Source organism: Barbus barbus (genome assembly GCF_936440315.1).
Source record: "Barbus barbus genome assembly, chromosome: 5".
In the NCBI taxonomy this organism is placed as follows: Eukaryota; Metazoa; Chordata; class Actinopteri; order Cypriniformes; family Cyprinidae; genus Barbus; species Barbus barbus.
In genome coordinates, this window is record NC_136733.1 from 26,982,915 (window position 1) to 26,997,534 (window position 14,620).

General features: G+C 39.3%; 2 protein-coding genes across 2 annotated transcripts in view; both read right to left on the reverse strand.

Moving 5' to 3' along the window:
• On the reverse strand, positions 1-8,731 carry LOC306869691 (uncharacterized protein). Its single transcript, XM_079416555.1, has 7 exons — positions 8,109-8,731; positions 7,108-7,140; positions 5,577-5,700; positions 1,877-2,836; positions 1,318-1,476; positions 1,107-1,199; positions 1-799 (listed from the first exon to the last, which is right to left on the reverse strand). The coding sequence occupies exons 4-7, from the start codon at positions 2,159-2,161 to the stop codon at positions 482-484; spliced, it is 855 nt and encodes a 284-aa protein (XP_079272681.1). The 5' UTR covers positions 2,162-2,836; positions 5,577-5,700; positions 7,108-7,140; positions 8,109-8,731; the 3' UTR covers positions 1-481.
• The window catches only part of hsd20b2 (hydroxysteroid (20-beta) dehydrogenase 2), a 24,251-nt gene continuing 17,943 nt past the window's right edge, over positions 8,313-14,620 (reverse strand). The window contains exons 7-11 of the mRNA XM_079416554.1: positions 12,890-12,924; positions 12,722-12,803; positions 9,415-9,480; positions 9,181-9,330; positions 8,313-8,978 (exon numbers count right to left, since the gene is read on the reverse strand). Coding sequence (XP_079272680.1) covers positions 8,841-8,978; positions 9,181-9,330; positions 9,415-9,480; positions 12,722-12,803; positions 12,890-12,924 — 471 coding nt within the window. The 3' untranslated portion in view covers positions 8,313-8,840. The remainder of the gene's footprint in view (positions 8,979-9,180; positions 9,331-9,414; positions 9,481-12,721; positions 12,804-12,889; positions 12,925-14,620) is intronic.

Consider the following 14,620-nt stretch of genomic DNA (forward strand, 5'->3'; position numbering starts at 1 on the left):
AACTTGAGTTTAACAGTTTATTATATATTAAATCTCTTCAGGTACTACAGCGTACCAAACAAAGTCAGATGACCCAACTCTGTAAACAGTTTTTTGAATGTAGCATTAACAATTTTTGATAAACAAAAAACACATTGTTACTCATGTTAATCTCCTAAAGCAACTAAAAAAAGTGCAGTTTAAGTGCAGCTAAAAAAAAGGATCCTGACTGCTTGACAATCTTTGACCTGAAACTGAACAGGTGACCTTTTAAAATAATCAACACTAGCTTAAGTCTTAACAGTGCTTACAATAAAAAAAAAACCTTTAGCAATACCATTGCTCTAAAACTTAAGAACATTTTTTAAACATTCTTTAATGTTTAAAAACATTTTCAACAAAGTTTGACAGGTAACAGTTGAAAAGTTTAATTAAACTTCTGTGCAACCAAAATATTAAAGGGATTGAACTATCCCTTTAAACAATCTCAAACAGCCTCAACTTACATCAGCAGCAGGTTGTTAAGTGACTGTAGTTTTGGTTTCAGAGATTTGTGTCCAAGAGAGAGAAAAACTCTCTGAATAAAATCAAAGGTGTTCTTGAGCTGTGGAGGGTACTCCAAATTCAGTGCATATATCAGCCCAAAAAGTAGACACATGGCATCTGGAAGATTTTCAAGATCATCCATCACGATGATTCCTTCCAAGATGATTGCGGTGTTTGAAGCCTCCAAATGCAGTGCTTGTGGGGAATCCTGGCTATCTTCTGGTATCACAGTCAGTATCCCAATGGAAATCTGGGGTGTGTCACATTCACAGTCCTAATTAAAAAAAAAAGGAACAGCAATATTACAATTCTTGTTACATTATAAATGGGAAATCTCACAAAAGTATATGTCACCTAAAGAATCAGGACCATCTCTTGGGCCATGTTCTACATACAACTAATAAAAACTGTTGTTAAAGTACATTGTAAAAATTTGACAAAATGAACAGTACAAGGGCTTGATTAAGAAATGTGAAACAAAAGCAGAATTTACATATCTGGTCCAAATTAAGGAGTTGCCTTAAACATAATCGAATGCCGATATGTGATGTTTGTGTGGGGGTTATAATAAAGGTACTTACCAGTGCTGTTGTAAAAAAGTTAGAGGCTTCTTCTCCAAGAATGAGTGGAAGGCCACGAAGAACTGCTGTGCGCTTTGTAGTGATGTCAGTGCTCTGGAAAAAAAAAAGATACAATTACATTTTATAGTGTATGTATAACATAAAATTAATTATGAAATTAGTTAATAAGACAGTAACAATGTAGTTTAAGAAAGAAAAGTGATAAGCTTACCACAGGTTTGATTTGCTGAAGAAATTCAGAGAGTCTTTTTCCAACAGCCCCTTTCTTGCTCTCAAAAATGTCAAGAAATCGTGAAGCATGTTTATCGAGTGCAGAGAAAAATTCTTGCTTGAGGTTTTTGCTTGTAATTCGATTAAACTCTGAATTGATCTGTAAAAGGAAACAAAAGTATATTAGGCTTTTTGTTACTCTTTTAAAAGGATACTTGAAAATTGTTTAATTTACTCACGCTCATGCTGTCCTAGATTCACATGACTACCTTCAGATAAATCCAAATAACTAAATTTATAATATAAAAATAACCCATCCCTGAGTTCATATAGAGTTGTATGGATTGAAGTAACAATATCTGTTTGTGCTTTTGAGCTTTCACATTGTAGCACCTCTTCGCTTGCAATAAATGGACTGAGATGGACTAGTTTTCTAAACACTTTTTTTTTTTAAATGTTGGTGGGAAAAAAGCAATTCACATCTGGCATGGCATGAGGGTAAGTAAATTAAGTGTTCTTTATATTTTGTGTTATCATGGTGTAATTTAATTATAACTTACCTGTCTTTCTGTGAAAAGTGATGGCCATCTTTGGAGAGTCTCTTTTACTGGAGGCTCCTTTTCTACAATCTCTTTTCTTCTCAAGGAGAAAGTGGAATCCATGTGCCGTGATATCAAGGTGGAACTTGGATGACTTTTCTTCATTTCCTCCACAAGTTGTAAGTGTTTAGATTCCATGCTGCAGTCATCCTTCATTAGCAGGACAATTGGGAAGAAAATTGATTTCAAATCGTTTAGGTCTTTTAACACTTCTCTCAGGATCTTGGCTTCCCCTTTTCCCTGCATTTATAAGAACATCTGTGCATCCAGCTCGGCGTAGCTTCGTTCTGTAGTTCCCCATTTTAAATTTGAGGCTGTTCTTCCAACCGTTCCATCCGGTCGAGGAACCTGGCTCAATAAGGCATGGATGTTTTTTGACTAGTGCAGATGCAACATCATTGAATTCGTCATCAGAGGGATATGCTTTGAAGTTGTACGTTGACTCAGCAAGTTTTTCAAGGATTTCATGCTTCATGTCCCTAGGAGCGTGCATATATGTCTGGTCTTTCATGAAGAGAAGATTTCCTTGGCGCAATCTGTACTCAATGTCTACAGGAAAATTTGGGATTTCAAAGGTCTCTGGCCACTGAGCTTGGCGTACATTAGACAAACCTTCTTCTGAGGTCAAAGACACAATATCTGTGTCAGCTGTACTTGGTGTAGGAGATGCTGCAAGAGCAATCACCTTTAAGGTGGGCCTTTCAGGTAAATCTGCAATGTCTGTGAGGTTAACCAGTGCATTGTTAAAATCAGCATCTTCATACTGAAGATAAAACTTGTATGGAAAACCTAACTTTTCCGCAAGCTGTTCCATCAATGAAGTCAAAGTTTGTGGTTTCCTATGCAGCGTGATTTTCCTTATGTCATTTTCATTCACTACCACTCTAAGTATAGTTTTTGTCTCCATTGTGTCCTGTGAACCTAAAAATGAGAAAAATCAATGAAATCAAATGAAATTCAAGGAAAAATATATATATATATTTTTTTTTTACTAATTTCACCCTTTTTCAAACCTGTATGACTTTATTCTGCTGAACAAAATATATTTTTAAGATCACTGGTAATCAAACAACTTTGGGTTCCTGATGGAACTCAATAGGAACTGAAACTGCGTTTACCAACATTCTTAAAAATATCTTATTTTGTGTTCAGAAGAATAGTCATACAGGGTAAAAAAAAAAAAAAAAAGAAAGAAACGGATGAATAAATGACTATTTTCATTTTCAGAATGACTATCTGTGGTGAGTGGGGCGGGGCCGAGAGCCGTGGGAACAGAGCGAGGCCGGTGGAGTTAATGATAATGAGCGACACCTGCGACACTCACCGGTCTCGAGTCCCACGGAGGAGCTCCGGAAGGATAAAAGGAGGAGTGACGACAGTGGAAGACGAGAGAGGACCAGGCCTGGATTTTATTTTGTGTTTGTGTGCGGCAGTCGTCCGTGAGGGGCTGCCGCTGTACTTTTGCGTTTGTTTATTTTGATTATTAAATCTTTAAATGTTTGCCGGTTCCCGCCTCCTTCTTCCCGACCTACGAACTTTGTTACATTGGTGCCGAAACCCGGGAGGAAGGAGGGACAAGCTGTCAGAGAGCCCTCGCTGCTGAGGGGGATCGCGGTGCTGAGGAGATCGGGCAGCAGGGAGTAGCGGGGACGGCCGCTGGCTGCCCGAGGCGACGGTGGTGCTGGAGCGATGGAACATCAGGTGGGACGGAAGACTCGCTGCCGTGCTCCTGGGTCGAGGAGGGGGGCTGCCGTCCGAGAGGGAGCGGAGGAGTCGGCGCCATTCGCCGAGTGGCCGTAGCCTGCTGCCATCCGCCATGATGGGGAGGAGCAGGGAATGGGGGACTCGCTGCCGGCTGCCCTCGACCGGAGGAGCCATCGCCGTCCACCAAAGAGGTCCAGTACCATCGCATGGCACCGCGAGTGAGAGCCTCTCAGCTGGTTGAGGACCAACCAGCAGTGTGTCCGGGAACCGGACCTAATTTTTTTTTCTCTCTCGTCTCTGTCACTCCTCATCCTTCCGTCTCCTTTTCTCTCGCCTGGTCTGTCCGTACCCCCAGGTACGCCGCGGCCGCCCTGACGGGTCCCCCCCAGGAAGGAGGGGGGGGGGGGGGGGGGGGGGGGAGTAGAGCGCAGTCTCGTGGGTACCCCCCGGCCTGCGAGGGGCGATGGGGGTATGTGGTGAGTGGGGCGGGGCCGAGAGCCGTGGGAACGGAGCGAGGCCGGTGGAGTTAATGATAATGAGCGACACCTGCGACACTCACCGGTCTCGAGTCCCACGGAGGAGCTCCGGAAGGATAAAAGGAGGAGTGACGACAGTGGAAGACGAGAGAGGACCAGGCCTGGATTTTATTTTGTGTTTGTGTGCGGCAGTCGTCCGTGAGGGGCTGCCGCTGTACTTTTGCGTTTGTTTATTTTGATTATTAAATCTTTAAATGTTTGCCGGTTCCCGCCTCCTTCTTCCCGACCTACGAACTTTGTTACACTATCCTTTTAAAAGCTTAATTTAACACAAGATGAAATGTTTTGCTGTAACAAAAGTCCTACCCAGAATTTTGTAGGATGCCAGTGGAAAAATGTCATTCAAATCAGAGAGCTTTGTGACAGTCATGTCTGGTACATGACTGCACAATTCGTAAGAACGCAGATGCTCAATGTACCACGATGTCTGTTTTTTGCATACAAACAAAATATCGGTGTTGATGATGACAATTTTTACAATTTGCCTAAAATCAGGCAGACATGAACTTGCACCAGCAGACAGAACCATATCAGGACTTTACTTGATGCCATCAATGCACACTGAAGATGTGAGAAGTACAGTGCTTTGGGTAGGAAAATTCTGCTGAAGTATGTTCTGAACACTCTCAGGAAAAGATGAAATCAGCGTAGACCTCACTTTGTCCATCTGGACAGAAGGTTTAAAAAAGGATGACGAGTCCACATGGTACGCCACCATTCTTTGGTGTCGGACAGCCAGAGTTTGTGGGACGTTTTTGAAATTTTTTGTCTCACGAATGATTTGTTTGAAGAACTTATGCTTGCCTTCAAAACGCATGGTCCAAGCATCTCTAAGTGGCCCATATGTCCTAATGAGTTGCGAATAATGTTCAATGTAGTGGTGTTTAGGACGAAGCACAAAATCAGGGAATACTTTCAAAAGCAAACCTCTGTGCTCTGAAATTTTAGCCGCAAGAAAATCAATAGTGTCATCAGTGAATCTGAAGGATGTCGCCAGTTCTAGAATGTCTTTCAAAAGCATTAAAATCTCCCATATTGCATCATTTTCTGGGATGTCAAAGCCAATCATTAGTGGGAGAAGTCTTAAAAGTGCCCAGTTTTCATGGCCATTTCCACCTATCGTGCCTCTAGAGGCAAACGTAGTTGGAATGACCTGAGGTTGATCGATCTTGTCCATGAATTGGTATGGAAACTGTTTGATCATCCTGTTCACATACTCAAGGGTGATGTACTTTTTGTTAATTAAAGCATTGAGGCAGAGTGCCATTTCAACGGGTATGACACCCTCCAAGAGATCATGTAGGATGTCAGGTGGAAAACCAGTGACAGAGTGAAAATGGGCAAGCTCATTTAAAACACATCTGCCTTTTACACCATACTGTTTTGTCAAATTTGGGTCTTTTAAAACTTCTTCAACTTGCCTGTCATGATTCTGCTTTGTCCTGGGTTCAAATCCTCCTGACAGTACATCTTTCTGTTGAATTTCACTCCTTTTCACCATGCAAAAGCGGCAAGGGTGTTCCACAACGAAGCTCTCTTGAAATCCTGCCAAGGAATGAGCACCAAGATTATCAGCAGCAACATTGAGAACAGTTCCCTTTAGACATTCTCCTAACTGCTCCACATAGACACCATGTTTCTCAAGAGTTTTGAGGTCTTGCACAAGAGGGTGAAGGACTCTCTCATATCCATATTGTTTTACAGCACTAGCTTTGCATAAGAGTGCTAGCTGAATTGCCTGAAGTGAAGACCTGTATTTAGATGGAAGATTAGCAAGAACCCAATACACACTAAACATCTTGTGTTTCTTTTTTGAGGTGCCAAGCGGATTGGCAATCTCAAATTCATCAGTGTATAGGGTAAGCAAAATCCGGAATTTCTCTGTCACCAAAAAATCATTTTCATGATAGTTAGTGCTGTCTATGTAAGAGCTGATCCCATCTGCATTGTCAACAGGAGAAAGAACTTTCTCAAGAACATCAGTTCGGTTTAAAAGCACCTGTAACATATTCAGAACTGGCACATAAGCAAATGATTGTGAGTCTTTCCCAAGTTTATATTCTATCGGCATTACAACTGGAAATTTGTTCTGAAAATATGATGCTCTCTTACTCACTGTTGAGAGTGACTCACCAGAATCGGTCATTTTCAAGATCAGATTATTCCCTGTGACAGCTTTCACAATCTCTTTTAAAACAGAATCACTGTAACTGACCCCATGTTTATCTAGAATCTGTTGTATGGCATTACACAAAAGGGGCTTTGAGAGAAGAAAGATCTGATTAATTTGTTGAACTACTTCTTGTACTGCTGCATCAGATATATGCAAAATGGTTTGCATCTTAAGAAAGAGCAAGCCTATATTACGTTCTAGCTGATTCTGTAAAACATCCAGGTTTTGAGTCTGGTCCTCTTCTTCATGTTCATCTTGGTCAAATTCAATAGAATCCACCGACTCATGGTGAGACACTGTATTTTGTCTAACATCTTGAGGCAAATCTGCAGCTACGTTTTGAGTTTCAACTGCAATGGTTGGTTTTAAATCCCTCTGACTACTTAATTGGTGTGCTTTACATTTGTGAGCATTAAATGTGGAATAAACTTGGCTCTCAAAATTGCACTCATTGTACGGACACTGAACCTTTTCATTATTTTTTAGATGATGACGCAAGTGGGTGAAGAACTCAGATTCTGAACAAGGTTCCTTAAATTCACAGAGTGAACAGTGAAATATTAAAGGAGATTCTTTTGATCCAATTGTTTGTGGTGCATCCACATGTTGGGAATGATTTCGTGTCAAATGTACCTTCAATGCATTAAAAGACTTGAATGAACACAAACAGTCTGTGTGAAGGCATGGAATTGGACAAGTTCGAGAGTAGCTTCCATGATTTATGCGATAATGCTTCAATAGGAGAGATCTCTTTTCACAGGAAAAAAAGCAATACTTACACTTCCATTGCATGTCTCATCATCTAGTAAGATCTGCAAGTAAAAGAATATGTATTATTATCATCATACATCTAAAATAACATTCAAATATAAATCAGTGAATCAGAGTAATCAGTAATGTTTTTGTCAGGCACTGCACACATTTGCCCTCATTCTTGAAAGTTTCATGAAAATATACGAATAAATTTACGGAAAACTGTGCGTAAACCAGACATTCATGAAAACGCTCGTCAGGATTTCACAAATGATTTATAAACCACAGATTTGACCATCAAACATGTGTCTGTTATCAAATCACAATCATTAAATAGCATATGTGTGCCATTCACTCAGCATTATCTCCCTTTCAATATGCAATTGTCTATATGCAAACTGTGACAGCACTTTGGTGGTGCAGCGTTTTTCAGCTGAGATGCTGATATGGATTATCCAGTTTAATATATTACACCAGCATCTGGTTTTGCATATAGTTTGTTCTATCAACAATTACTGAATATACAAATGCAGTCACACAGGCAATATTAACCTCTCCTTTTTTGTTCAGTAGTTGTGAATGTAGGATGTGAGAGTTAAAATATTTTTGCACACAATTTTAACTAAATGCAGTTTGCTTAAAAGAATACAGAAACATTGTATGTTTCAAGAACAATTTACATGTGCTTGGAAGCAGGTGTAAAACCTACTAACATTTAGAAATCACTTTCATGAACCAAAAAATTTACATCAGAACGGAATGAACAACTCACACATTAACTGAATTTTCAAGAATGAGGCCATTCAAAACAAAAACTTGATTAAAAAAATGCAGCCAAAGATGCAGTGATTAGCAAATGTTAGACTGCTCATTTCGATGAACACAATCCAGCACAATCCAACAATTTGATAAAAAAATATAACATCCAATCTTGCTATGTATCTCTACTTTACTTACTCTGATTATTACATGGTCGATTACTGTATATTAAGCAACTGAAAAAGATGACAAACACGAGATGACTCACCTCTCCATGTGGTTCTCCCATCGTCAGATGCACTGCCGCAAATCGACGCTACCTATTGGTGGAACTGTGTATAACCACTTATTTCAAAATACTCATTATTGTAAGTAAAGTTTAATTACACCTATTTAGTTTAATCACTTTCAGTGCACAAAAGTTGTCATTACTTTGTTAAACTTAGTAAAGTCAACAAACTTATTCAAAATAAGTTATAATCACTTACTTTTATTAGTAAGATCATCAGTTACATTTTACAGTGTATAAATGAGTATGTAAAGCAAATATATTTTAAAAGAAATTCGGTGTGGAGCATGCCCCCGATCCATGCAATGTTCTCACTTTTTCCCCCTTGTTTGCATCTCTGAATTGTACATTACATTAAATAATGTGTATTTGAGGGACGGAAAGTTATATTCACCCTTTCTTGATTTACCCTGCTGTAAATGCAACTGTAAAAGTCATTGAACTAAAAAGGGTTCATAGGTTGAGACTTTGCATTATGATGCAAATACACAATGCAAATACGAACTTTTACACAGACATAGATCAGCCAACATGCCATACAAATGTAAATGAGTGTGTGACTGCTGTAACAATGCATCTGTTTTCCTGTCACTGCAGTAAAAAGAGTTTGCTTATATAGTTATTATTGTTAATGCCATTATGTATGTGTATGAGTATGCATGTTTTATATGTGCTTTTTTTATGTTTATCTCTGCTGTCCACAGATTTGTGTCAGTCCTGTTTGTTTTCAATCTCTGCCATCCTCTCCTTTAATTGTGGTTCAATGCTACGAGCGAATTTTGCCATGCGTTGCACACAAAAGGATGTGAGACGTAGCCAGCCCGGGAAAAAGATGGACAGAGCAAAGTTCTGAAAAAAAGGATGGTAAGTTATTCTACAACCAATTCAGATTTCTAAACTACTGAAATAAAATAAAAATGAATAGGACATTATAACACAACCCTGTATATTTATATACTAAAAATTGTTGAAATATGTATTGAGAAGAGATTAAATTTTTTTTATAAAATCTGTCATCCCACATTATACAAACTGACTGCGTGGCATTTACCTGCAGTGCATGAGTTAAACATCCACTTGTGTATGTTGTGTATCCCACAGTGTTCAGAGCATCTCTAGCAAATGAAGCAGCACTTTTGACCAGTGGATTCACAGGCACATTATGAGTCATATTAGTGGAGACCATAAACGGGGATACACACTGGACAAAGGAAGAGAAACAACATCAAGGTTTGGCAAAAAAGAAAAAAAACAATTATCAGATGTTTACCAGTACTGGACTTACTTGAACTGTGATTCCTTTTGACCTGTATTCTGCATTCAGACATAGAGATAAATATGTTACAAATATCTAGGTGTAAGAAAAGAGGGAGAAATGCTTTAGTTATTTTTGTGTTATTCTGTAAGGCTGTATTTGATATATATATATATATATTGTGACGAGTCGGCTGCCTCCCCCCTTTCTATCATCACCACCCCGTCCCGTATTCGCCGCCCTTCACCAGGCTCCTGACGGGAGTGGGTGTGCGAGAGAGGAGGGGCGCTGGATAGCCACGGCTGGCAGCGTGTGATGAGGCGCACCTGATGTGAATGGAGCCTCATCACCGCCACTGTTTAAACGCCGAGCGCGCCTCTCCTCGAGAGACCGGTCTCTTCCCCGTGCATGCACGCTGGTGTCCTCGTGGGTCCAGGAAGGGTGCGTCGAGGAGGAGGAGCCCGTTAGGCGGCTGACGGGCCAGGATGCCGGGCCGTCGAGTCCCCCAGAGACGCCGGGAATTCAGGAGATGGAAGAAGCCGCGCAAGAGACGCCGCCGCCACTCGCTCCCGGCCCCGAGAGGGGAACGCGTGCGGCCACCGGACTCCGCCCCTTCCCTGGACCCTTCCCTTCTGAACACTACCCTCCTGCACAAGCCCCGCAGCACAACGAGGACACCAGATTCCCTGTTTATTTGGACACTTTTCCCCCTTTGGACACTTTATTTTACCTTTTATTGTTTAATAAAAACCTCTCCGAGGCTTGACGCCACACCCACTGTGTCTGTCGTTTGCTCCTCCCGCCACAATATATATATATATATATATATACACACACACACACACATACACACACACACACACACACACACACACTATATTGCCAAAAGTATTGGGTCACTCCCTTCTAATGAACAGGTTTGACTACTTTAGTAATTCCCATGAGTACAAATCTTAATGTTTAAGCATATAATGATATTCTAGGGAATTGTGTGCTTCTAATTTTATTGCAACAGTTTGGACATGGCCCTTTTCTATTCTAATATGACAGTGCCTCTGTGTATAAGGCAAGGTTCAAAAAGAAATGATTGATTCGGTCAGTGTAGAAGAACTTGACTGGTCTGCATAAAGCAAAGTCCTAATCTCAGCTGAACACCTCTGGTGTGACTTTAAATGCAGACCTTGAGCCAAAAACGCATCACCAAACACCAATGACTTGTATATGGGTACAGTCTATAGACACGTCCAAAACTGTTGCAACAGAGATGGAAATGTTCTAAAGAAGAGGGTGTTCCAATACTTTTGTCCATATAGTGTATGTACAAATCATTGATGTTTGGTGATGAGTTTTCGGCTCAAGGTCTGCATTTAAAGTCACACCAGAGGTGTTCAGCTGAGATTAGGACTTTGCTTTATGCAGATCAGTCAAGTTCTTCCACACTGACTGAATCAATTATTTCTTTTTGAACCTTGCGTTATACACAGAGGCACTGTCATGTTAGAATAGAAAAGGGCCCTGTCCAAACTGTTGCAATAAAATTAGAAGCACACAATAGAATAGAATATCCCTAGAATATCATTATATGCTTAAACATTAAGATTTGTACTCATGGAAATGACTAAATTAGTCAAACCTGTTCTTTAGAAGGAGGTGACCCAATACTTTTGGCAATATAGTGTGTGTATATACAGTGCCCTCCAAAAGTATTGGAACAGTAAGGCCAATTCTTTTATTTCTGCTGTAGACTGTAAACATTTGGGTTTGACATCAAAAGATGAATATGAGATGAGAGATTAACATTTCAGCTTTTGTTTACAGGTATTTTCATCTGGATATGATACACAACTTAGAAGATAGCACCTTTTGTTTGAACCCACCCATTTTTCATGTTACCAAAAGTATTAGAACATGTGACTGACAGGTGTGTTTTGTTGCCCTGGTGTGTCCTATTAATTGATTATTCAAACAATAAATAGCACTGAATGTCTGTGCTCAATTTCAGATCCGTGCAGACTGCATTTATAGTTAGTTAGACGTGTAACCAACATGAAAACCAGAGAGGTGTCTATGGGTGAAAAACGAGCAATTGTGAAGCTGAGAGAAGATGAAAAATCAATCAAACCATTGCACAAACACTGGCAATAGCAAGTACAACCATTTGGAATCTCCTGAGGAAGAAAGAAACCACTGGTGTACTGAGTAACACCTCAAACGGGTAGATCAAGGAAAACATCTGCAGTTGATGACAGAAACATTGTGACAGCTGTAAAGAAAGACCCTAAAACAACTGTTAGTGACATCAGCAACAACCTCCAGAGGGCAGGAGTGAAGGTATCACAATCTACTGTTCGCAGAAGACTTCATGAACAAAAGTACAGAGGCTACACCAGAAGATGCAAACCACTCATTAGCAAGAAGAATAGGAGACTAGCCTCAAAAATTCTGGGACAAGGTTTTATGGACTGATTTTATGGACCAAAGTGATGGAAAGGCTAAAGTTTGGAAAAAGAAAGGATCTGCTCATGATCCCAAACATACAAGCTCATCTGAAACACAGTGTACACAGGTGTACATTATAGTACACATTACACAAGTAATGTAATGGCTTGGGCTTTCATCGCTTCTTCTGGGACAGGCTCATTAATCTTCATTAATGATGTAACATGATGGCAGCAGCAAAATTAACTCAGAAGTCTACAGAAATATTTTGTCTGACAATTTACAGAAAGATGCAACCAAACTGATTGGGAGATCCTTCATCATACAGCAAGATAATGACCCAAAACATAGTGCTAAAACAACAAAGGAGTTCATCAGGGGCAAGAAGTGGAAGGTTTTAGACTGGCCAAGTCAATCTCCACACTTAAACCCTGTAGAGTATGCATTTTACCTGCTAAAGAAGAGACTGAAAGGAGTAACCCCCCAAAACTGAAAGAGGCTGCGGTGAAAGCCTGGAAAAGCATCACAAAAGAAGAATGCAAAAGTTTGGTGATGTCAATGGGTCACAGGCTTGATGCAGTTTTTGAAAGCAAACGATTTGCAACTAAATATTAATTTTTTTTCACTTTAATCTATGTTAATTCTATCTGTTCCAATACTTTTGGTAACATGAAAAATGGGTAGGTTCAAACACAAGGTGCTATCTTCGAAGTTGTGTATCAGATCCAGATTAAAATACCTGTAAATAAAAGCTGAAATGTTAATCTCTCATCTCATATTCAGCTTTTAATGTCAAACCCAAATTTTCAGTCTACAGCAAAAATAAAGGAATTGGCCTTACTGTTCCAATACTTTTGGAGGGCACTGTATATAAGTGTGTGAAATTTATTTTGTGTACCTTAGTGGCAGAATACAACGACAACATTGGCTGTGGCTGAGATGCAGCTTCTGATGATATGTTTATAATGAGGCCTTTCCCCCTAAAAGTAAACAAGCCCTCACGTAAAGTATAAACATAGTTTTCATAATTTAACAGATATGATCAGAGCCAGCTGTGTGTGTTTACCTCTCGAGCATGCCTGGTAAAACGAGTCTGCTCATCTACAAAACAACAACATTGTTATCTATATCACTGTTGTCATCGCCACAAATTATATTTCCTTCAGAAATCAATCTAATATTCTGATTTGGTGCTTGAGAAATATTTCTTGTTATTAAGCACACCAACTGTTTTCAACATTGATAATATTTATGTGGTAACCTTGACACACTACCATTCAAAAACTAATTTAGTATCAATGTAGTATTATAACTAATAAAAACTAAGTTGTTTCCAACATTGGTAATCATATGAGCCATTAATAATAATTGAACACCAAACCAGTATATTTAAATTATTTATGAAGGATCATGTAACACTGAAAAATGAAGTAATGGCCGCTGAAAATTCAGCTTTAGCATCACCGGAATAATTTACATAAATACAAAATATATTAACAATTAGAAAACAATAAATATTTCACAATCAAATAAATGCAGCCTTGGTGAGCATAAGAGACTTTTAAAAAACATTAAACATTTAATTTAAAATAAAAAAAATAACAACATTTCAAACTTTTAGCTGGTAGTGTATGTATGTTGCTTACAAATTACTAGGTTATATCTATATATCTACATCTATATCTATATATCTACATCTATCTATATATATATATATATATATACTGTATATAGATTTATAGATATATATCCATCTACAGGGGTTGGACAAAATAATGTGAACATCTGATACTACAGGTGCATCTCAATAAATTAGAATGTCATGGAATGTTCATTTATTTCAGTAATTCAACTCAAATTGTGAAACTCGTGTATTAAATAAATTCAATGCACACAGACTGAAGTAGTCTAAGTCTTTGGTTCTTTTAATTGTGATGATTTAGGCTCACATTTAACAATGAATGAAATCAGCATCTCCATAAAGCTTGTCAGCAGAAGGAAGCATGAAGTGCTCTAAAATTTCCTGGTAGATGGCTGCGTTGACTGTGGACTTCAGAAAACACAGTGGACCAACACCAGCAGATGACATGACAGCCCAAATCATCACTGACTCTGGAAACTTCACACTGGACTTCAAGCAACATGGATTCTGTGCCTCTCCAGACTCTGGGACCTTGATTTCCAAGTGAAATGCAAAATTTACTTTCATCTGAAAAGAGGACTTTGGACCACTGAGCAACAGTCCAGTTCTTTTTCTCCTTAGCCCAGGTAAGACGCTTCTGACGTTGTCTCTGGTTCAGAAGTGGCTTGGTAGCCCTTTTCCTGAAGACGTCTGAGCGTGGTGACTCTTGATGCACTGACTCCAGCTTCAGTCCACTCCTTGACAGTATTCTCAAGCTTGCGGTCATCCCTGTTGCTTGTGCACCTTTTCCTACCCAAATTCTTCCTTTCAGTCAACTTTGCATTTAATATGCTTTGATACAGCACTCTGTAAACAGCCACCCCTTTCAGTAATGACCCTCTGTGACTTACCCTCTTTGTGGAGGGCGTCAATGTTCGTCTTCTGGATCATTGCCAAGTCAGCAGTCTTCTCCATTATTGTGGTTTCAAAGAACAAGAGATATCCGGAATTTATACTGTAGGGATGGTCATTAATTGAAACTCAAATGTAAATATTCTAATGTTTTGAGATGCTGATTTTTGACTTTCATGAGCTGTAAGCTCTAATCATCAAAATTAAAACAAAAAAACTTTTGAAATGTTTTACTTTACATGTAATGAATCGAAAATATATGAA

What these genes read in the sequence shown, in the direction of transcription:
- LOC306869691 (XM_079416555.1), bottom strand. Translation starts at nt 2,161, where the DNA reads ATGCAGGGAAAAGGGGAAGCCAAGATCCTGAGAGAAGTGTTAAAAGAC. An exon ending in CACTTTTCACAGAAAGACAG is followed by an intron (nt 1,477 to 1,876) that starts GTAAGTTATAAT and finishes TTCCTTTTACAG; the next exon opens with ATCAATTCAGAGTTTAATCG. An exon ending in ACTTTTTTACAACAGCACTG is followed by an intron (nt 800 to 1,106) that starts GTAAGTACCTTT and finishes TTTTTTAATTAG; the next exon opens with GACTGTGAATGTGACACACC.